The 22873-nt window shown below is 40.2% G+C and overlaps 1 protein-coding gene across 1 annotated transcript in view; it reads right to left on the reverse strand.

Annotated features, from left to right (window-relative positions):
* l3mbtl3 (L3MBTL histone methyl-lysine binding protein 3) overlaps nucleotides 1-22873 on the reverse strand; it is a 69681-nt gene that overhangs the window by 22953 nt on the left and 23855 nt on the right. The window contains exons 10-16 of the mRNA XM_056481304.1: nucleotides 22127-22218; nucleotides 18738-18889; nucleotides 16174-16250; nucleotides 12236-12321; nucleotides 10145-10255; nucleotides 7118-7232; nucleotides 1809-1911 (exon numbers count right to left, since the gene is read on the reverse strand). Of these exons, the coding sequence (XP_056337279.1) occupies nucleotides 1809-1911; nucleotides 7118-7232; nucleotides 10145-10255; nucleotides 12236-12321; nucleotides 16174-16250; nucleotides 18738-18889; nucleotides 22127-22218 (736 nt within the window). The remainder of the gene's footprint in view (nucleotides 1-1808; nucleotides 1912-7117; nucleotides 7233-10144; nucleotides 10256-12235; nucleotides 12322-16173; nucleotides 16251-18737; nucleotides 18890-22126; nucleotides 22219-22873) is intronic.

The following is a 22873-nucleotide window of genomic DNA, read 5'->3' on the forward strand; positions in this document are numbered from 1 at the left end:
TCTGAGGAGACACATATTCCTCAGAGATTTTGCTCCATATTGACATGATAGCATCACACAGTTGCTGCAGATTCATCGGCAAGTTATCCTGCTGGAGTTAGCCATCAGAAGATGAGTACACTGTGGTCATAAAGGGATGGACATGGTCAGCAACAAGTCTCAGGTAGGCTGTGGCGTTGACACCATGCTCAATTGGTACTTATGAAAAAGAAAATATCCCCCACAGCATTACACCACCACCACCAGCCTGAACTGTTGATACAAGGCAGGATGGATCCATGCTTTCATGTTGTTGATGCCCAATTCTGACCCGACCATCCGAATGTGGCAGCAGAAATGGAGACTCATCAGACCAGGCAACGTTTTTGCTTCTATTGTCCAGTTTTGGTGAGCCTGTGTGAATTGTAGCCTCAGTTTCCTGTTCTTAGCTGACAGGAGTGGCACCCGGTGTGGTCTTCTGCTGCTGTAGCCCATCCGCCTCAAGGTTGGACGTGTTGTGTGTTCAGAGATGCTCTTCTGCAGACCTCGGTTGTAACGAGTGCTTATTTGAGTTACTGTTGCCTTTCTATCAGCTGGAACCAGTCTGGCCATTCTCCTCTGACCTCTGGCATCAACAAGGCATTTGCACTCACAGAACTGCCGCTCACTGGATATTTCCTCTTTTTCAGACCATTCTCTGTAAACCCTAGAGATGGTTGTGCGTGAAAATCCCAGTAGATCAGCAGTTTCTGAAATACTCAGACCACCCTGTCTGGCACCAACAACCATGCCACGTTCAAAGTCACTTAAATCACCTTTCTTCCCCATTCTGATGTTCGGTTTGAACTGCAGCAGATCGTCTTGACCATGTCAACATGACTAAATGCATTGAGTTGCTGCCATGTGATTGGCTGATTAGAAAGTTGCTTTAACGAGCAGTTTGACGGGTGTACCTAATAAAGTGGCCGGTAAATGTACATTTCTTAACATCAATGATGAAATTTTTTTTTGATATTATGGAAATTGTGATACTGTAACATTTACATAAATATTTACATTAAGTAAAATTTAAGAAAAAATTGTATTATCCGTGAAAAGATTATACGATCTTTTAGGGGGAGGGGCTCGGTCCAGACGTGTGTTTTTATGACAGTTTCTGCATCTTCATTGCTATTATTCCTCTGAGGTTGGCAAATACATGGGAATCTCAGCAAATATTTGCCTCATAGACGTCATAATTATATCTATACGGAGCTTTAACTCTCTACTTTTAAACAAACCGACTACACTTAAAATCGAATGTTCTCTGGTTTTGTAATCTGTATAAAATGAAACCAGTCAGTCCCTTCTGACCTCATCAATTCTCGCCATTCAAACAAACATCACATGATGGAAACCACTTGAACACCTACAAACTTGAAACAAACGTCAGGTATTACTTCAGAAGAGCAGTGCGATTGGATGAGGCATCATGAGGATTATGAGTAAAATGTAAACAGAAATGACCATAAATAAGGTTGGTGTTGTGATCTCGTTCCCTTCGAATGCGCATTAGCTTGGGCAACCTGGAAAATGATGATTTTGCATGATTCAAACATTTAGAAACGAAACTTAATTTGTTTAAATTCATTGGTGATTCTAAATATGTAATGTAATCGTAAGCTTGGCCAACAATTGTGGAGAGTTTCCCCATTCAGACAGAATGATCGAAAGGGATTTCAAAGATGGTCGCCTAATGAAATTACTTGCCTTAAAGGACCTTTTGTAATATCTATGTCATACAAATTTCTGTCCTTGTAAACCACCAGTACACACGCACACACACTGACCTGTGGTGTCCAGAGTATCGGGCTCCTTTAATGTGGCCCACTCCTCGACAGCCCGCAGTGGGACATCCCGTCTGCTCAGACGCCTCAAACATGTCCTGTGGAGCTACACACACACAAACACCGACCTGTTTGTTATGCTGAATGATGATTGAATATTATTTCACCTATATATCGACATTTCAGTTTAAGAGTTCACACTTAGCTGATGATTGATACTAAAGCGTATTTGGCATGCTGTCACGGGAGAGAGCTCTGAGCTCAGAATATCCTCGAGCCTGGGGCTCCCTCCCTTTTCAAGGGCGAGAGGGGAGTTTGAGCTCAGGTAGGTCTCGAGAACTCCCCTGCTTGTGAACTTGTTAGGAATAGCTGAGACAAAGCTGGCTAAGAGTTTGTCTTAAGATGTCACTTTAGATTAGTCAATTTGCTCATGATCTATGTCTTTGGACTGTAGGAGGAAACCGGGGAACCTGGATAAAACCCGTGAGCACGTGGAGAACATGCAAACTCCGCACAGAAACGCCGACTGGACCGGTGAGGCCTCGAACCAGTGGCGTTCTTGCTGTGAGGCAACAGCGCTAACCACTGGGCTGCCATGCCGCCCTACCTATCAGAAGAAGGGGAGGAGTAAGGGTGGAAGGGGGGATTCTTCAGGACGAAGATGACTGAAGTAGAAAACTGGTTATAGTGGGTCATCATTCACTGGCGCAATATGAGGAGCTGATGCGGGACCAGCTGTGATCAATCACAAGCATGTGATCCTCTCGAAATTAGTTTATAAGTAAGTAATGTAGATTGCTAGGCAACCACCAACAGTTTTCTCAGAGTAAGCTGACAAAACAAAACATTGCTGCAACTCTGACACAAGTTTTATCAATGAAGAAAATTAAAAATCATATAAAATTATAATAGTATAAAGCTGCTTGGTCAGTTCTTGTCACGTGACTCAAGGTGCACTCACGGCATTCTGAAAAGAGATGTTTTCAACTAGTTGCGCCAAGACTTTGTGAGCACGTCGCACCACTTGTGCGCATCACTCTCAATATGCTTCCACAAGCCACACCTCTCCAATGGAAATAATTAACTTGTTCGCAGAAAAGACGCAATATGTGAACGGCCCCTAATGCTGCCGGAGTCTCCAGAAGTTGATCATCTTCTTGTACAGTCATGCTGAATTCACCTGATTTGTTGGCTTGCGGTTTCTTGGCAGTTTGTGAGTTCTTCACAGGTCCTTTTGCCCTTCACAAAGAAACTTTCCAAAGACGTCTGTTTCTTACTCAATTTGCTGCTTGTGGGTTAAATTTTGCCGCTCAAGTGACCGAGATATAACCGAGAGAATACGATCATTTTTCAAAATAAAACATCATTCAGACTCAGATAATAAATAAAACAGAAATAATTAATGATTTATTCTGTGGCCCGGCACCACGGTCCACGGACCGGTACCTAGTGGTTGTGACCACTGCCCTAAAGAACTTATAGCCCTGCCCCAATTGACTGATAGCCCCACCCTAAAAACTGATAGCCCCACCCTAAATTACTGATAGCCCAGCCCCAAATGACTGATAGCCCCACCCTAAATGACTGATAGCCCCACCCTAAATGGCTAGTATGCCCTAAAGACTAAAAATCCTGCCCTAAATGACTGATAGCCCCACCCTAAATGACTGATACGCCCTAAAGGACTGATAGCCCAGCCCCAAATGACTGATAGCCCCACCCTAAATGACTGATAGCCCCACCCTAAATGGCTAATATGACCTAAAGACTAAAAATCCTGCCCTAAATGACTGATAGTGCCACCCTAAATGGCTAATATGCCCTAAAGACTAAAAATCCTGCCCTAAATGACTGATAGCTCCACCCTAAAAACTGATAGCCCCACCCTAAATTACTGATAGCCCAGCCCCAAATGACTGATAGCCCCACCCTAAATGACTGATAGCCCCACCCTAAATGGCTAATATGCCCTAAAGACTAAAAATCCTGCCCTAAATGACTGATAGCCCCACCCTAAATGACTGATACGCCCTAAAGGACTGAAAGTCCTGCCCTAAATGACTGATAGCTCCGCCCTAAAGGCATTCCACGTGACCAGAAGTGAAAAAAGTCATTTCGACAGAGAGAGGTTATGATGTTTCATTCAATCTAATGAGCACAAATGAATTTTAACAAAATAAAGAAGTGCACCGATACTTATTTAAAAATAAGAAGAGTACATTTTGATTTCATGGCAACTTTAGTACCAATTTTCACTATTAACTAGGCTCATTACCTGCCTATTATTAAGATATTGGCCGTTTATTAACTACTACCTTAACATAACCAGTAATAAGCAGCAGATTATGAGTTTATTAAGGTTAAAGTCAAAGTTAATGGTTTACTAATAGCATGACCATAATAAATGTGTCAATTATGGGTTTGTAGGGTAATTTCTGCAATAATATATCATGTCCCCAGTAACATGTAAGCAGAAATGAGTTGTGAGTGAAGGGTGTAAGACAAAAGTCATACAGAGAATTAATGCAGTATTTGTAGATGTATATATAGACTCAGAAACAGACTGATTTGCAGAGAATGTATAGACTCAGAGTGTATGGTCTTTCTCTCTCTCTGTAAGTCGGTCACATCCTGATGCCGGTTGCTGATTTCTAAACATGCTCCGATCCGTTTCCATGGACACCGCGGAGGAGAAGCAGCACCAGAGGAAGATTATCAGCAAGACTGACTGAAGAAAAACTCATTGTTCAACAGCGCTTCCCAGCATCCTCGGCAGTTACCAGAGGATATCGATGAGAGTCAGACCGTCCACACGTCATTTATTCCCACATAACTCCTTCTCTCCGTCCAGCTTTAATCCTCCAGGAAACCAGCAGGAAAATAGCTGTCATGCGGAAGCTGACATAAACCCAGCTTTATCTCAACATTAACACCACAAAGAGAGTGGAAGACATCGTGATGACTGCGAAGACTCAATTTGTAGACACTGAACTGCACAAAACAGCAAGTTGTTGATTGGATGGGGGACTATTCTTCAACTATTTTAATAATGGCAATTTGTCCATCTGAATGAAACGTTCCCATTTTATTGACATTAAACTGTTTATTTTTTAGGGATAATAGTCTATATTACTTGCATTACTGAAGAACAAGTCTTGTCATGGATCCCAGTTGTAAGAGCAACAAATACTAACTTGACTTCTAGTTGATCTGGAAAAGTGTCAGAAGGTGGATTTTTCCCATGGATCATCTGTTGATCTGCATCCCAATCATCCCTAATGCTGCAGAAGACCTACTGGAACCCACATGGAGCCAAGATTCTCATAGAGATCAGTCAAGTTTGGTGAAGGAAAAATCATGGTTTGGGGTTCCATTCAGTATGGGGGTGTGCGAGAGATCTGCAGAGTGGATGATCAACATCAACAGCCTGAGGTATCAAGACATTTGTGCTGCCTATTACATTACAAACCACAGGAGAGGGCAAATTCTCCAGCAGGATAGCGCTCCTTCTCATACTTCAGCCTCCACATCAAAGCTCCTGAACGCAAAGAAGGTCAAGGTGCTCCAGGATTGGCCAGCCCAGTCACCAGACATCAACATTATTGACCATGTCTGGAGTAAGATGAAGGAGGAGGCACTGAAGATGAACCCAAAGAGTCTTGATGAACTCTGGGAGTCCTGCAAGAACGCCCAGTCACCAGACATGAACATTATTGAGGCATGATCATATTTTATTGTGGTCAAATAAGCGTAATCTAGAGGCCTTTGCCTATTATATAAGCCACTTCTGAGACCAAATGATCAACCAGAAGTCAAGTTAATATTTGCTGTTCCTAAAAATTGGACTAAGACTTTTGTCAGATAGTGTATCTGTGATAGTGTATCTGTGTATCTGATCGTTATAAATACATTATTGCAATTTAAATGGTAGAAAATGATTTTGACCTCAAAGTAAAGTACATTTTATTCAGTAAAGTAATTAAACAACAATTACTGCCACATTGAAGACTCAAAATGTGAATTATTTCATAACGTTTTCATTCATTTTCCTTAGGCTTAGTCCTTTTATTCATCAGGGGTCACCACAGCGGAATAAACGCAAACTATTCTGGCATATGTTTTACACAGCGGATGCCCTTCCAGCTGCAACCCAGTACTGGGAAACACTCATATACTCTCACATTCAAACATATACACTACAATACCAATTTAGCTTATTATTTAGTTTATTCAATTCCCCTATAGCGCATGTGTTTGGACTGTGGGGGAAACCGGAGCACCCGGAGGAAACCCACGTCAACACGGAGAGAACATGCAAACTCCACACAGAAATGCCAACTGACACAGCTGGGATTCGAACCAGCAACCTTCTTGCTTTGAGGCAACAGTGCTAACCTTTGAGCCACCGTGTCAGTATAACATTTTGTTTCATTTTAAAATCAGAATAAGTCTAAAGTGTAATATTTTTGTCTAGGCACAGACAAACAGACATTTCTATAGAATCACCCATATACATTGTCAGGGCTTTATTTTAACAATCTAAGCGCACTAATGGTCTAAAGTGCACTGCGCAGCTTCCTTTAGGACGTGTCCGAATTCACTTTTGCTATTTTAAGGAAGGAGCACCCAGCGCATGGTCTGAAATGGTTCTTAATGATTTATGAGAGTGCTTTGGGCGTAACATGCATTAAAGCAATCAGTATCCCATCTCCCAATGCCCAAATCAGTATCCCATCTCCCAATATTTACATGGTGAACTTTGTCTGATCTGCTTGTGTGTGAAGTTAAAGACCATTTACAGAACAACCCAGATTCACCAAATCCCCCTGAGGTGAAGAATGAGGTAGCGATTTTTGTATTTATGTAGACTACACTAATCTTTTACATTTTAATCCTAAGTTTTTATATTTAAAGACATTTCTGTGCTGCTGCACATCCCTGTGTGTGTAATAAGCAACATGCATGTTATTTTGAACCCACTTTTCACTGATATGCCATTGACTTTAGAGCAGTTTTTAGTTGGTCAAGGTTTTCAGTTTCCTCAAAATAGTAACGTGCCAACAATGCGCCTTAACACACCTCTTTTTCAGGCCAGCACACCCATGGGTGCACAAATGAGCGCAATGTGGGTGGTGAAGGACATGAAAATAACACGTAATAATCAGGACCCTCAGAGTTTTCCATAAGAATGCATGTGATGGAATCGATCATATCTGAAGGCATAACAATGTTGCTGCTATACATCTGTGGCAGTCTTTCCATCAGGAGTGTGTTTAACTCCTGTCTTCCCTGTGAAAGATGTCCATACTCACTGATAGGAGGCTGCAGTGGATGTCCGGTTTTGGCGCACCATCCAGCTGGATGAATGTCTGGACTGTCTGCATCGATCCAGTAATCATATTCATCTGTCCAGCCATCAAAATGGATCTGAAAGAGAGAAATACAACTCCTTTACAATGCGGAAAATAACACGTTTACATGTTTATTCACTATGGACTTGCACTGCATTCAACAAATCCAGTTCATGCAGTCACTAAGAATCGAAAACGTGACCTTGGGATGTTAAAGCCAAGTGTATGAGCTACAGGAATGGTTGCAATAATACAGTCTCATTCATTCATTCATTTTCTTTTCGGCTTAGTCCCTTTATTAATACGGGGACGCCTCAGGGGAATGAACCGCCAACTTATCCAGCACTTTTTACGCAGCGAATGCCCTTCCAGCCGCAACCTGCCACTGGGAAACATCCATACACACTCACTCACACACTACGGACAATTTAGACTACCCAATTCACCTGTACCGCATGTCTTTGGACTGTGGGGGAAACCGGAGCACCCGGAGGAAACCCACGCCAACGCAGGAAGAACATACAAACTCCACATAGAAACACCCACTGACCCAGCCGAGGCTCGAACCAGCGACCTTCATTGCTGTGAGGTGACAATAAACTCATAATTTGCTGCTTATTAATATTCATTAGGTAGTAGTTGGGTTTTTGGGTAGGATTAGAGATGAGGAATAAGATCATTAAGAGTATGTACTTAAAGTCTTTGATTACTCTGTGTTCAGACGTTGACCAGCCTCTCGACACCAATTTGTAAAATACAAGTCTTGAAACCCAATGTTCCCTTTTAATTGAGTCAAATCAACAAAAAAAGTACAGTGTTTGTAGTACAGTGTCAGGATGCTAATCTGGTCTCCACGTTGAACTAGTCTTGAGCTATCAACATCATGCTGGCTCTTAAATCCTCTTAAGGAACTTTTCCTGAGGGGTCATGCTGTCTTTCTCTGGTGTCACTGCATGAAAGTGACGTTAAATCCCAGCGCAGCTGGTTCTGTGGTGGTAAATAAACATCATACTCTTATATAAGCTTTAAAGTCACTAGAGGCACTTCAGATGAAAGCAGGAACAGCTTTGCCTAGTAGCTTTTCAAGCTCCCTTGAGAAGATTATCATCATATTGCAATGCACATCTCTAGAGACATTAATGTTTGAACTGGTATCTTAGAGAAACGTTGGCGGCATTCAGATGGCTGGCAGGCCAATATGGTCATATTGTGTTTGACGCTCAGAAATGTTGCTGCCATCAGAACAATGAGAAGAAAAGAGCAGCAACGGCCCTTAAATGGCGGCCTGTCTCCAGGACTCCGATAAAGGGGTTTTTGGAAATCAGTGGTGGTCAGTGTTTTCGCAGAACAGCCCACAGTCACTAACCCAAGCTCATTGGAGGCATGTGGCTGAGGCTGCATTTTGGAGAACCATGAAATACGTGTCTGAGGTGACGTCTGCTTGCAGTTTTATTTCTTCACATATTCACCAGTGCAGGGATGTCAAACTCAATTCCTGGAGGGCCGCAGCCCTGCACAGTTTAGTTCTAGCCCTGCTTCTTGTCACCTATCCAAGTTTTAAGAACAACAAATGATAACATGACTACTAGTTGATCATTTGGTCTCAGAAGTGGCTTCTATGAAAGGTAAAGGCCTTTAGATTACGCTTATTTGACCACAATAAAATATGATCATGCCTTGATTATTAATGATTTCATTAGGACAGTAAGGTCTGACTTTGCTTAGACTAAAGTCTACTCACTGAAGCTTCAATAATGTCCAGTATAGAATATGTGCTCATGCTGCAGTGGAAACAGAATGAATATTGTGTCTGACTCCATCATGAGCTTGGAGGACTGCATCCAAGACACTAAACCAGACACCCGGCAAATGAGTCTGAGCCGGACACGGCAAAAGTCGAAACCTCTCCTCTGTGTCCTGTGGGAGAGTGGAGGGCGTTTGTAGAGAACCATCAAAGACTTAAAAGGAAAGGTCTTTCTCCTCAAAAGTCAATTACATCTGCTTCAGGAAATATTGATGGGGGATTGGAGAAAGCAGCGGGAAACTAACAAATCCATCCAGAGCACAGTGAATGTCAGCGAGCAGAGGTGATGACTGAAGGTGGAGGAGGCCGTGAACCACTCACTGAAGACAAAATCAAAGACAATATCTAAAATCAAGAAGCATTTTTTTTTTGGACGAGCAAAGAATATTAATAATAAGTCAAAATTAAATCAGTTTTGTCCTTTAAACAGGCTAAATCTGTTAACAAGGTATGTAAAATAATCTTGTTTTTAGTTTGAACCAAACATTTTTTCTCTTACCCCATTGGCAGATTATTTAGCTTGTTTTAAACAGAAACTCACCTAGTTTTGACTCATTATTTCTGAAAACAAGACAATATTCTTTGCTTGTCTAGAAAATGCTTCTTAATTTAAAAATTGTTAGATATTTGGCCCAGAACGACAAATATTATAAGGTATGGCCCATTTCCACTGAGTGCTCTGGTACGGTAAAGGTAGAGTGAGCTAGAGTGACATCTGCTGTTAAAACTAGCCTAGAGTGACATCTGCTGTTAAAACTAGCCTAGAGTGACATCTGCTGTTAAAAACTAGTCTAGAGTGACATCTGCTGTTAAAAACTAGCCTAGAGTGACATCTGCTGTTAAAACTAGTCTAGAGCGGCATCTGCTGTTAAAACTAGTCTAGAGCACCATCTGCTGTTAAAACTAGCCTAGAGTGACATCTGCTGTTAAAAACTAGCCTAGAGTGACATCTGCTGTTAAAACTAGTCTAGAGCGGCATCTGCTGTTAAAACTAGTCTAGAGCACCATCTGCTGTTCACTGTCTGCCGCTAGATCTGGCATGATTAAAATCATCCTTTATACATATTGGAGATGTTCCCCATAAGGTCAAAGTAGTCTTACCAATAAAAAGGAAATTAATGTGGGCACTGAGCTTACAGTATGGGCCAACAAAAAAATGAGGTCCCCAAAATGTAGTTTCTCACCCAGAGTCTATGATCGTCTGTATCAGCTACTGTGGCGACGCGGATCAGAACAGGATTCCTCTTGTCGACCACCTCTAGCTTCATGTTCAGCTGAAAACCATGAGGAGGTTTCTGCAGAAAGAGAGAGAGAATGTGAGAAACATGTTCAAACAGCCCCTTCACTGTGTTATCAACAGTGTCTAGCACAATTTCCTAAGTACAGACGACAAGATTCCAGCAACAAGCAATTTGGCTGTCTTCGCCAAACGTGATGCTGTATGACAGAAACATGTCAATATTATAGCCATTATTTTAAATATCAGCAAATATCAGCCACTGCACTTCCAATGAAACGGTAATGTGTTTTATCATGTGATGATAAAAATAAGTGCAATGTTCAGCATTAACCTGTGTTTCCAGCACATTGTAAAACATCTGAAGTGTTGTTTTGGTCATTTCTAAAAGGCCTCAGCCGTCAGCTCGTCATCACAGTGCTTCAGTATTATTATTATTCTATTATTATTCCCTCCAGAACTGTCTTGAGCATCAGTCTGCGCTCCCAAAGAACGTCTCACACCTCCAAAAGCACCGCATTGCACTCATTGTGTTTCGTCTTCGGGCGCAACTCATTCATTAGAGAAGAAAAACACCACAGTGGCTTCTCCACACGCACTAAACTACATCTCTTGCTCCAGTTTATTAGTAAGTTATGATTTTGTTCTCTTTTGTTTCTCATTGGATGGAAATGCTGCTTTATTTGCTATTTTTTTACTCAATATTACAGTTTCGTGCATTAATTTAATTAGCATCTTTGGATGAAAACACAGCTATTGGTAGCATTTGATTTAGCAGTCCCCATAGTTTTTAGCGATTCCGCGATCTCTGAATCCAACACAAAATCAACAAAAAGTGGCAAATTTTTGCGATCTTGCTTAATTCTTAATTTAAACGCAAAATAATCATCAAAAATTGAAAGAATTTCATAAAACATCAAATTCCAAACCATATAATCTAAAAGTATTTCTTTACATGGCATGGGTGGGCAGAGGGGAGTTTTGCAGCCTGTGCAGTAAGCAGAGGGATTTACATATGAAGTTATAGCCAAATTGCGATTAAGACATACTGGTGCGCGAATTTTGTGCGTTAGACGCGCTTTAGACTGCAAAAGAAAGTGGGAGCAAACCTCTAACAAACGGAGCAATGAAACAAACAGATAAAACTTTGTTCACGGATGACGGCCACTGGACGTGAACAAATTGAAGGACATTATTTGTGCTTTACATGTATGGCTGGTATTATGATGTGCGTCAAATCGATAAATGACTCAATTTAACTCTTTTCCTGCAGTTAACGAGCGAAAACGCTTCCCTGCCATTGACGAGTTTTACGGCAATCCGTGTTTTAGGTGTATTATGGAAGGGGAAAAGCCTAACGCATGTCCTATCTGTGACATGATGTCAGATGCTCTGGGGAGCTAAATCTGAGAGAAAGTAGGATCGTGGATAAAATAATACAAATAAAAATGAGTTATACAACCTTACTTTGGATTAATCCCTACTGTTTTAGATCTTGTCCTGACAAGAGACCAAAATAAAGAAGCTTTATTTTTAGGATTTGTGTCATTGTCTCAGATTGCACCCCTAACATTGTAGGCTACCTAATATGGTAAATTATATATATATATATATATATTTTTTTTTTTAAATCGCAAATTTTTTGTCCGCAAATTTATGGGAATTACCGCCACAAAATCAGACATTTTTATAGCATAAAATCACAAAAAAATTGTGAAAAACTAGGGGGTCTAATTTAACACTAAATAAAGCCCATATTCAGTACCTGAGGTTATCAGTGAGTATGTTTACATGGACACCAATAATTAGATTTTAATGCGATTAAGACAATACTCTGATTAAGAGTCTACCATGTAAACAGCGATTTTTGATTAATTTAATCTGATTAAGGTCATAATCGAACTAAAGAGAAATCGAATTAAGATGTGTGGAGTGTGCTGATTTTAGTTGCATCCAATATCTCGTTTGTCACGGGGGGCATGCATGAAATGTTCCCGAATGAAAGTGAAAGTGCCAAACTGCACACTCACACACTCACCACTTTGAAGGCTCGAGCAGGAGCTGGTAATGAGCTGGTCTCGGCCAAGTATTTCTCCCAGGAGAAGTTGCTCGCATCAGGGTATCCTGCAGCACAGATCACACACACATTCAGAAGCTGGTGGAGATGAATTTATGAAATATGCAGTCTTCATTTCTGTCACTTAAAGAAATGATGAGGGTATTTCACACTGGTTTTTATGGTGCATTGTTGAGCTGGACATCGACACAAAGTTCACAATTCGATTCAGTTCACAAGCTTTGATTCAGTTCTGATCTGGATTTCCAAAGTGGAAATCAAGCTAATAAATACACATGCTGCGTCCCAATTAGCATAATTTCCGTCCTAAAGAGTATTTGAAAGTAGAATTAGTATGTCCCAAATCTTAGTATGTTGAAAAGAGTTTGCCAAAGGTTCCCGTATGGTTTACTATTTCCAGTAAAAACTCAAAGTGTAGAAGCGTCCATACTCTAACCGCTGATATTGCCCACAATACATTGCGCGTAGGACGTGAATTCGATTAGAACTACAAACACGGGTGAAAAGTGTAAACAAACTACAAACATGATGGATGCTCGAGACCAACAGTCAAGTAGAGAGGCTTCAGTAAAGATGTTTGTATGACTGTTAATTAATATCTCGCCCACTGGAACATGTTTTAATCGCGTTTTCTGTGTTATATTTCATCTGCAACAACACTGAACTTATATAAAGACGTGTCATTAATGTCTGAATGCAGAATTATCCAAACACCTGAGGAGATTTCTCTGAATGAAAGACTGGTGAATGGGAGATTAACCTGCTGCTGCTGCTTCTCCAATAAGGTAGGGAATTAAATATGACAGAAATGTGGATGATTGACAGGGCTCGTAACTAAGCAACACAACGATCTGTTAACAAGGAAGTAGTATGTCGCAAAAGCTTGCATACTCTTCTGATACACACTCAAAAGTGTGTACTTTTCCTTCACAAAAAAAGTACATACTATTAGTGTGTAGTATAAGTATGCGAACTGGGACGCAGCAACACTCGACAGTTCTGTCTGTTCGAATTGATTATGATTCACACAATTTGATTCAACGATGTTACATTCCATGGTGTTTTGAATGTATTGTTGTGTTTGGTTTCTTTTCTCCCTCTCTGTTTCTGTTACCTGTTTCTCAGCTAGGTGTGGAGGTGAGGAGGTTCATTAATTGCACCTGCTGCTCGTTGCCTTAAAAGCTTGCCAGTTGCAAGCCACATTGAAGCTTGCTTCCAGAGTGTGGTCTCTCTCCTGCCTGGTTGATTTGTGAAAGATTATTAGCGCTGTTGTGGTTAAAGCTGCGGTCATGCTGCACTGTTCTCCCCATAGACTTCCATTCATACGCATGTGAATGCGTCAGACCGGAAACGCAAGCTCGTGCGTCAAGTTTTGCTCGTGCGTCAAGCTTGTCAAGTTCAAGCTTGGTGAACTCTGACCTGCTAAATCGCATCACTTGACTGCGTTAGACCAATCGAGGATCAAAACATGACCTCTCTGTGCAGATATTTAAAATATTGAGCAATCGCTCGCTTTTTAAAATGTTTAATAATCTTGTTTAATCCCGCCCCTTTTTGCAGCGCCGTACGACAGAATTTCGCATGCTCAAACTCTAGTGTGATCGCAGCTTTACTTGTTGAAGCTAAAATCTGTTATAAAAGCATGTGAAACTGCTTAAACTCTGCTTTTAAAGCTTAACGTTGTGTTTGGAAGCCGCAGGGAGGTGGTGGCCATTTTATTTCTGAAACCCTTTTCTCTTGTTTATGTTTAGTTAGGGAGTTGTGTACATTTCTGTTGTTAATTTAATTTAACTTTGTGAGTTTAGACAGTTTTACTCCATAACTAGCTAGAGTGTGCTTTACTTTTGTTTGTTGTTTTGGCCTTTGCCCCCACTAAAGCCTATTTTTGCTTCCCGGTTTTGTTTTATCATTGTACATTTCTGTTAATAAATTCTTTAACTTGAATTTGGTTTCTTGTCGTGAAGGTAGGGGCTGATCCACACTCCCCCCAACCAACATTTCACTCTTACTCTCACTCCGAGACACTTAACATCACTTAAAATAATAATTCATATCAGGTATAGTACATGTGTTTTACTCATACACATATACACACACACACACACACACACACACACACACACACACACACACACACACACACACAAAATACTGCATATATTTATTGTTCTCTCTAGTTTTGTTTTCATTCATTTTCCTTTGGCTTAGTCTGTATGTTAGAGGTTGCTACAGTGGAATGAACCGCCAACTATTCCAAAAAAATGTTTTTAAAGCGGATGTCCTTCCAGCTGTAACCCAGTATTGGGAAACACCCATTCACACACCCACTCAAACACTACGACCAATTTAGCTTTCTCAATTGACCTACAGTATACCGCATGTGTTTGGACTATGGGGGAAACCGGAGCACCCGGAGGAAACCCACACCAACACGGGGAGAACATGCAAACTCCACACAGAAATGCCAACTGACCCAGCTGGGGCTCGAACCAGCGACATTCTTGCTGTGAGGCGACAGTGTTAACCACCACGCTTTAGGTGAATTGAATAAACTAAATTGGCCGTAGTGTATGTGTGAATATGAGTGTGTATGGGTCTTTCCCAGTACAGGGTTGTGGTTGGAAGGGCATCCACTGTGTAAAACATATGCTGGATAAGTTGGCAATTCATTCTGCTGTGGCGATCCCTGATGAATGAAGGGACTAAGCTGAAGAAAAATGAATGACTACTATACCATTTAAGACAACTCTGCAAAGATGGCGCCACAGCCTGAGGCTTGCCACAAGATTTTGTTGTTGTTTTAGTGCTTATTTGATGCCTTTTAATTCAAGGCGATTCAACTTCAATAGTTTACGATCGCCTGAAGCACTTCACGGGACCTTTAAGTTTCTAAAGTTGACCTTTAGGTCTTTTTGTGCGAGCCAACTTTTACTAAGGGTTCCCTTAACCTTATAACTAAAAGATTTTAGTTCTCAGTGCTTTCATGCAACCAGGCCCTGAACTCTCCTCTCTAAGAACAGATGAATAACAGCGTTTTTAAGCTGAATGTACAGCTGAAGTCAGAATTATTAGCCCTCCTGAATTATTCACCCCGTTTAGTTTCCCCATTCATTCATTTTCTTTTGGGCTTAGTCCCTTAATTAATCTGGGGTCACCACAGCGGAATGAACCGCCAACTTATCCAGCATATGTTTTACACAACGTATGCCCTTCCAGCTGCAACCCATGACTGGGAAACACCCATACACTCTCATTCACACACAATTTTAGCCTACCCAATTCACCTGTATCGCATGTCTTTGGACTGTAGGGGAAACTGGAGCACCCGGAGGAAACCCACGCGAACGCAGGGAGAACATGCAAACTCCACACAGAAATGCCAACTGATAAAACTGAGGCTCGAACTAGCAACCTTCTTGCTGTGAGGCGACAGCGCTACCTACTGCGCCACTGCCTTGCCCACATTTCTAAACATAATCGTTTTAATAACTCATTTCTAATAACTGATTTCTTTTATCTTCGTCATGATGACAGCACATAATATCTGACATTTAAAGGCTTAACTAGATTTATTAGGGTTACTAGGCAAGTCATTGTATAACAGTGGTTCTGTAGACAGTCGAAAACAAATATTGCTTAAGGGGGCTAATAATATTGACCTTAAAATGTTTTTAAAACAAATAAAAACTGCTTTTATTCTAGCCGAAATAAACCAAATAAGACTTTCTCCAGAAGAAAAAATATTATAGGAAATACTGTGAAAATTTCCTTGCTCTGTTAAACATCATTTGGGAAATATAAAAAAAATAATAATAAAATAAAAATCACAGGAGGGCGAATAATCGTGACTACAACTGTATATTAGAGAGACTGAGACCTCTGTTAATGTGTTTACTGACCTGGAGGGGTGCTGAGGGTCCTGCCGTTCTCCTGACACCAGCCAACCGGGTGAATATAAGGACTGGTGGCATCACACCTGCACAAAAGAAGAAACCCACACATGCACCTCAATGCAATTGGCAAAGCTACATTCCATACCTGTCATGCAGTATAAAGCAAGATTTCAAGCATTCTTGATGCATGTTTAAATAAACACAATGGGTTTGTCTTGTTTTTAATCTGGATATGTCCCTATGATTAACATTAATATGTCTTGCATTGTGGCTCAGTGGTTAGCACTGTCACCTCACAGCAAGAAGGTCGCTGGTTTGAGTCCAAGCTGAGTCAGTTGTCATGTCTGTGAAGGTTTGCATGTTCTCCCCGTGTTGGCGTGGGTTTCTTCAGGGTGCTTCGGTTTCCCTCACAGTCCAAACACATGTGCTATAGGGGAATTGATTAACTAAATTGGCCGTAGTGTATGAGTGTGTGAGTGAATGAGAGTGTATGGGTGTTTTCCAATACTGGGTTGTGGCTGGAAGGGCATCTGCTGTGTAAAACATATGCTGGAATAGTTGGCGGTTCATCCCGCTGTGGCGACCTCTGAAATAGAGACTAAGCTGAAGGAAAATGAATGAACGTCTTGCATGCCATCTTGTGTTGTGGTTTGTGCAGCTCATATTTTCATTATAGTAATCTTTCTGTTCACCTGCCCTCTGTGTAATCACTTTATTGGGTTGGTGTTCTTATTCTCCCAGTGTTGTGCTGATCCGCTGTCATTCATTTGGTTCTCTTGCTCCTGTTTCCCAGCCAGTCTAGTCATGCATGTCAAGTTCTGATATTTGTTTTTGGTTTAAAGGGGGCCTGTTGTGCCCCATTTCACAAGATGTAAAATTACGGGTAAAAACATTGATAACATAGGCCACAATATAATAGGTACTGGCTATGAAGCTTCTAAATACTATGCACTACTCATTAGTCAGTCGAGTCAAATCATTAGTTCTGCAGTTAAGATAATATGGGAGAAAGATTTGGGATGCACATTTGAAGATGAGAACTGGGGAAAAATTGCTGGGAATTTAAAATTAATGTTTAGAGATGTTAAAACACGTCTTATACAGTTTAAAATTTTACATAGACTTTACTGGACTCCTAAGAGACTGTTCATAGCAGGTTTCAAAAACAATCCAGAATGCTGGCGATGCCAAGAAGAAACAGGCGACCTATTTCATGTATTATAGCAATGCCCAGAAGTCCAACATTTTTGGAGAGGTGCATGGATACCTTGTAAAGATATTGCAGACCCAGTATGACTTTTGCCCAAGCTTGTATATACTTGGTGACCCATGTCCCTTAAGCCACATGAATAAAGCTGAATCACAGTGGATACAGAGCTGTATCATGCGAGGCAGACGGGTGATTGTGAAAAACTGAAAATCTTCCAGTAGACCTCTGATCTTCGAGTGGATCTCAGAGTTAGGACGAGTGAAAAACTCTCATGCAGTTTACATGGAAGAATTGACATTTATTTGGATAAATAGGGGAAAATTTCTACATTTCTGCGACCCACAATGTTTTCAAACATGTAACGAGACTAAATAATAATTAAGGTTATGATATTAGCAACCCCCCACACCCCCCTTTTTTTCTTTTTCATTTTTAATTTTCTTGTGTGTGTTCTGGCTTGGTTTACTTTTGCAATTTATATGATGTTATTTATTTATTGTTGTAGAGGCTAAGCCTATTGCTTGAAGTCCCTGAGATGTTGTTAGACAGGCATCCAGATGACGCACACTGTCCTTTGGCTGATGAAGTGTATACGCAATGAACAGTCTTACTTGTTTCCATGAGTATTTAGGTTTATTGCAGTTTCAAACTCCAATAGTTCACAAATTTCCTTCCAGGTAAGTTTCCGTTTGTACATCAAACACTGCCTCATATCGTGACTTACAGACCAACAAAACAAACCGTCACGCTAAAGCGTGAATGAATGTGTGTGCGTTCGTTTTTGTGTGTGTATGTGTGTATGAATGAATGTGTGTGGTCAAAACTGTATGTGCTCTCTTCCGTCTAGCAACACCTGTTACCTGAATATTCGTTCCCACTTATAAAGCCTGTTTAAAGAGCACCACCTAGTGGAGCAATGGACAGTTGCCAAATGGCTCCTACAATTGTATTTATTTATTTTGTATTGTTCTGCTTTTATGCTAACGCTATGTATTTGATGTTCATCTGCATTATTAGAAATAAGAAAAATCTAAAAAAAGTTCAAATCATAAAGCTATTATGCTAACGGATAGCATTTTGGCAGATCACCTGCTGCACCTTTAAGAGGGCTAATAATATAATAATATGAATATAATGAGGGCTAATAATATTGACCTCAAAATATTTGTATTCTAGTCGAAATAAACCAAATAAAACTTTCTCCAGGAGAAAAAAAATGTTATAGGAAATACTGTGATAAATCCCATGATCTGTTAAACATCATTTGAGAAAATTCACAAGACGGCGAATCATTTGAGTTCAACTGTGTGCAGGAAATGTCATTATCACACACTTCAGAGCGTCATCATGGTGAATTTACCAGTAGTCGTAACTTTCCTCCCAGTTGTCAAAGTGCACCAGGAAGCGGCTGTCCACCATGTCTGTAACAGTGGCGACGCAGATGAAGGTGGGGTCTTTCCTGCAGACGGCCTCCAGCTTCATGCCGACCCTGAAGCCTGATGGAGTCACCGTCTGTAGGACACACACAAACACACACTATATTAAAGTGCACATGAAATCAAAACTAAGCATATTGATTTTGTTAGCTCACATTGCTAGTTTTGTGATGATCAATTCATCTGTGCGTGTTCTTAAGAAAAAACGAAAAGTTTGCCCTTGTAACCTTTAATTGAAATCTGTAAATGCACTTCCTGTTTGTTTTCAGTTAAATTCTTAGATTAGATCTGTCTGAGGTAGTGGGCGTGGCTAACACACTTAACCACACCCCTCCAGAAATGGTGAGAAACAGAAATGGTGAGCAGGAGGAGTCTGTTAGGTTGTAAAACTCTCCTCAAACCCTTTCCCCCATCAATCTGAACGAAACACCTACAGTTGAAGTCGAATTATTAGCCCCCCCCCCCCCCTTTAATTTGTTTTTCTTTTTTAAATATTTCCCAAATGATGTTTAACAGATTCAGGAAATTTTCACAGTATTTCCTATAATATTTTTTCTTCTGGAGAAAGTCTTGTTTGTTTTATTTCGGCTAGAATAAAAGCAGTTTTTAATTTTTTAAAAGCCATTTTAAGGTCAAAATTATTAGCCCCTTTAAACTATATATTTTTTCAATAGAACAAACCATCGTTATACAATAACTTGCCTAATTTTCCCCACCATGTCTTTAAAATATGAACATTTATTTCACCCCAGTATGTTCAATGGAGCTTCTGCACGAGCCTGCTACTCCTGATGAGCGCGTGCCTGTAAAAGGCTTATTATCTCGTTTTACACTTGAGCAACTAAATAAATGCCGAAGTTTATTTAACTGATTGTATTTTAATTACATTACAACATCAATGCTGTAAAAGGAACCGTATAAAATGGAAAAAAGCACAATAACTGTTCACCGGAAGTTTATCAATATTGGAGGAAACACTAGCTCTGCATATACCATATTTATTTTTCTATATAGTATTGTAATTTATTTTATGCAATTTTTGTTATTGTAAAGCTTATTTTACATCTTATTTCTGTTTAATAAATGTTGGGCTGGGAAAGTACATTCTGAAATGTTATATAAGTTGATGATCTGTATTGTTTGCTGGGTTGTGTAATATAGGCAAGGCAAGTTTATTTATATAGCACATTTCACACACAATGGTAATTCAAAGTGCTTTACATAAACAAGAATAAAAGAAACAAGAAGAGTCCATGAGGAGTCCATTACAGTAATCCACCCTGCTGCTGATAAAGACATGAACAAGTTTCTCTCAAGTCCTCACTGGGAACAAAGATCTAATTCATGCATTGTTTTTGAGATGATAGTATGCTGCTTTGACATGACTTCTGAAACTCAGATCTGACTCCAGAATAACACCATTCTAAGTCGATCTCTCTCATTGGTATGTTGTAGCGCTGTATTTATACTATAGTAATCTGCTAGTGTTTGCTTTGTTTTGGCTTTTTTTGGGGTTAATTATTGTGATCTCCCGATTGCAACCAAGAAATACTGGGAAATCTCTGTAGACTGATGGCATTTCATGCTGATCAGCCTTATAATCTTAAAATTTGTGCAAAATCACCTGCTTTGTCATCACATTAGTCCAGGGGTGTCCAAAGTCGGTCCTGAAGGACCAGTGTCCTGCGTATTTTAGCTCCAACTTCCTCTAACATTGGGGTTGAAACTAAAATAGGCAGGACACTGGCCCTCCAGGATTGAGTTTGGACACCCCTGCTTTAGACATTACGCTAGAGAATCATTCAAGCACTAGTTTGAAAGTGACGTTTGAAACCCAGGCTCATTCTGAGAACGTAGTCCCGGGGACGTTTCTGGAGATTGCGAAATACGTCCCGTGAGGTACGTATTTTTGCAGTTTTTGTTTTCGCGAGTCCGCGAGAGGCCGCTGTGCGCGCTTTTTTCCCGCGCCGTTCTCGCGTAAACGCGCTAGAGGCTGCTGTCGAACGACCTTCCGCCTGTCTGCCTGGATGACAGAATCATTGACCGTGCGACCGGCCAATTGGCGGGCTGACCCACCCTCCTCCGTCCCAAAACCCAACCAACGACGATTCACAAAAGCCGTCCAGAAAAAGAAAAGCCCTCGTCTGATTTTTACCACGTTTTCGGATTTTGACCACATTCTCATCCTGTAATTAACTTGTTCGCTTCATTTTTTGGATTTTGTTTTTGTTTTCTCACCTGATTTCTGGAACCGCTCTTCCCCGGACTCGAACCCTGTCGTCGTGGTCAGCCCCTCTCTGCGCCTTGAGTCCGCCAGAGTACACGAAGAGCTAACCGGACAAACTGGTTGCAGCGGGAAAGCCCTCCACACGGAGGCGAGCGGCCGGCCGGCCAGCAAGCGCAGCTGTACGTACCCCCGGCTACGTATTTCGCGGTCTCCAGAAATGTCCCCGGGACTACGTTCTCAGAATGAGCCTGGGTTGGACGTTTGTGAAGTAGCAATGGTTTCTGCTGTTCTGATGTCAGCTGCAGATGTGAATGAACGGCGGAAGTAGTTGCTCATACAAAAAGATTTTTGAGACTCTCCGTGTTTGATTCTCTTTTTTAAATACATGATTATGCTGTCGAAATGTTGTATAAACACAATATCACACTCGTAGCAGTGCAACATGGCTTTATACCATCACTGATGGAACAATAAGGCAATCAGCTTGCAGTCTCAAGCCAATGCACGCCTCCCACTGGTGCTGATATAAAGCCATATCGCACTGCTAAGAGTGTGATATTGTTCATACGTGACTGTTGTGTCTACAGTTTTGCAGCAGTGCGTGTGCACATCTCATGGCTTTTTAACCAATTGGTTGATGTGTTTGTTCATCTGAAAGCTTTTGATTTGAAATTGCAAGGAAATGACATCATGATAAATATCTTTTATAAAGTGTGAAGCTGACAATGAGCTTACATTTGTGCAAACCTATGTTGAGCTGTTTGGCTCATTAAGTGTAAGGTTTTGCTAACTGGCAGAAAGTTTTAATTTTAGTATGAAAGCTACTGAAATATCCTGTAAAGTCAATAAAAACAAAGGCTAAAACTCTGTATAACTCACTTCACCATACAATCAAAGCTGGTTTTAAAAGAAACATTGAGTTGCACTGGCATCTCTGTGCTGTAGCTAGTTAATGACAGAGAGTTTAGCTTAACGCACATGTGTTGTGGATGTTCATGTCTTGCTGAAGCGCTTTATTTCATGAAGAGAAACAGCGCCATCTGCAGACACACACACACACACTCTTTCTGGGGTTTCCTCACTCACCATGTTCTGGTTCTGAAACAGGGCTTTGGGCGCCGTCTGGATTTTATTGAGCTTGATGTAGGAAGACCAGCTGAACTCTTCATCCTTCATGCCTACACACACACATTTATATACACACAAATTAATTTATATACACACGCACACATTCACATACACACAAATTAATATTTATATATACATACATATATTTATATATACATACATACATACATATATATATATATATATATATATATATATATATATATATATATATATATATATATATATATATATATATATATATATATATATATATATATATATAAATAAAGACACACCAAAATTAATATATATACGCACACATTCATACACACACATTTTTATAAACACACACACACAAATACAAACATTTATGCACACGCAAATTCATACAAATACAAATTTACATATATATATATATATATATACATATATATATATATATATATATATATATATATATATATATATATATATATATATATATATATATATAAATAAACACAAATTTATACGCACACATTCATTTACATACAAATTAATATACGTACACACACATTCATACACACCTGCAAATTAATATACATATATATATATATATATTAATATACATACATACACACATTAAAATATACACACAAACACACAAATATATACACACAAACCTGCATAGACACATGCACACACATTTATATACACAACCAAATGAATATATAAACACACACA

Source organism: Danio aesculapii, chromosome 20, assembly GCF_903798145.1.
Source record: "Danio aesculapii chromosome 20, fDanAes4.1, whole genome shotgun sequence".
Taxonomy (NCBI): Eukaryota; Metazoa; Chordata; class Actinopteri; order Cypriniformes; family Danionidae; genus Danio; species Danio aesculapii.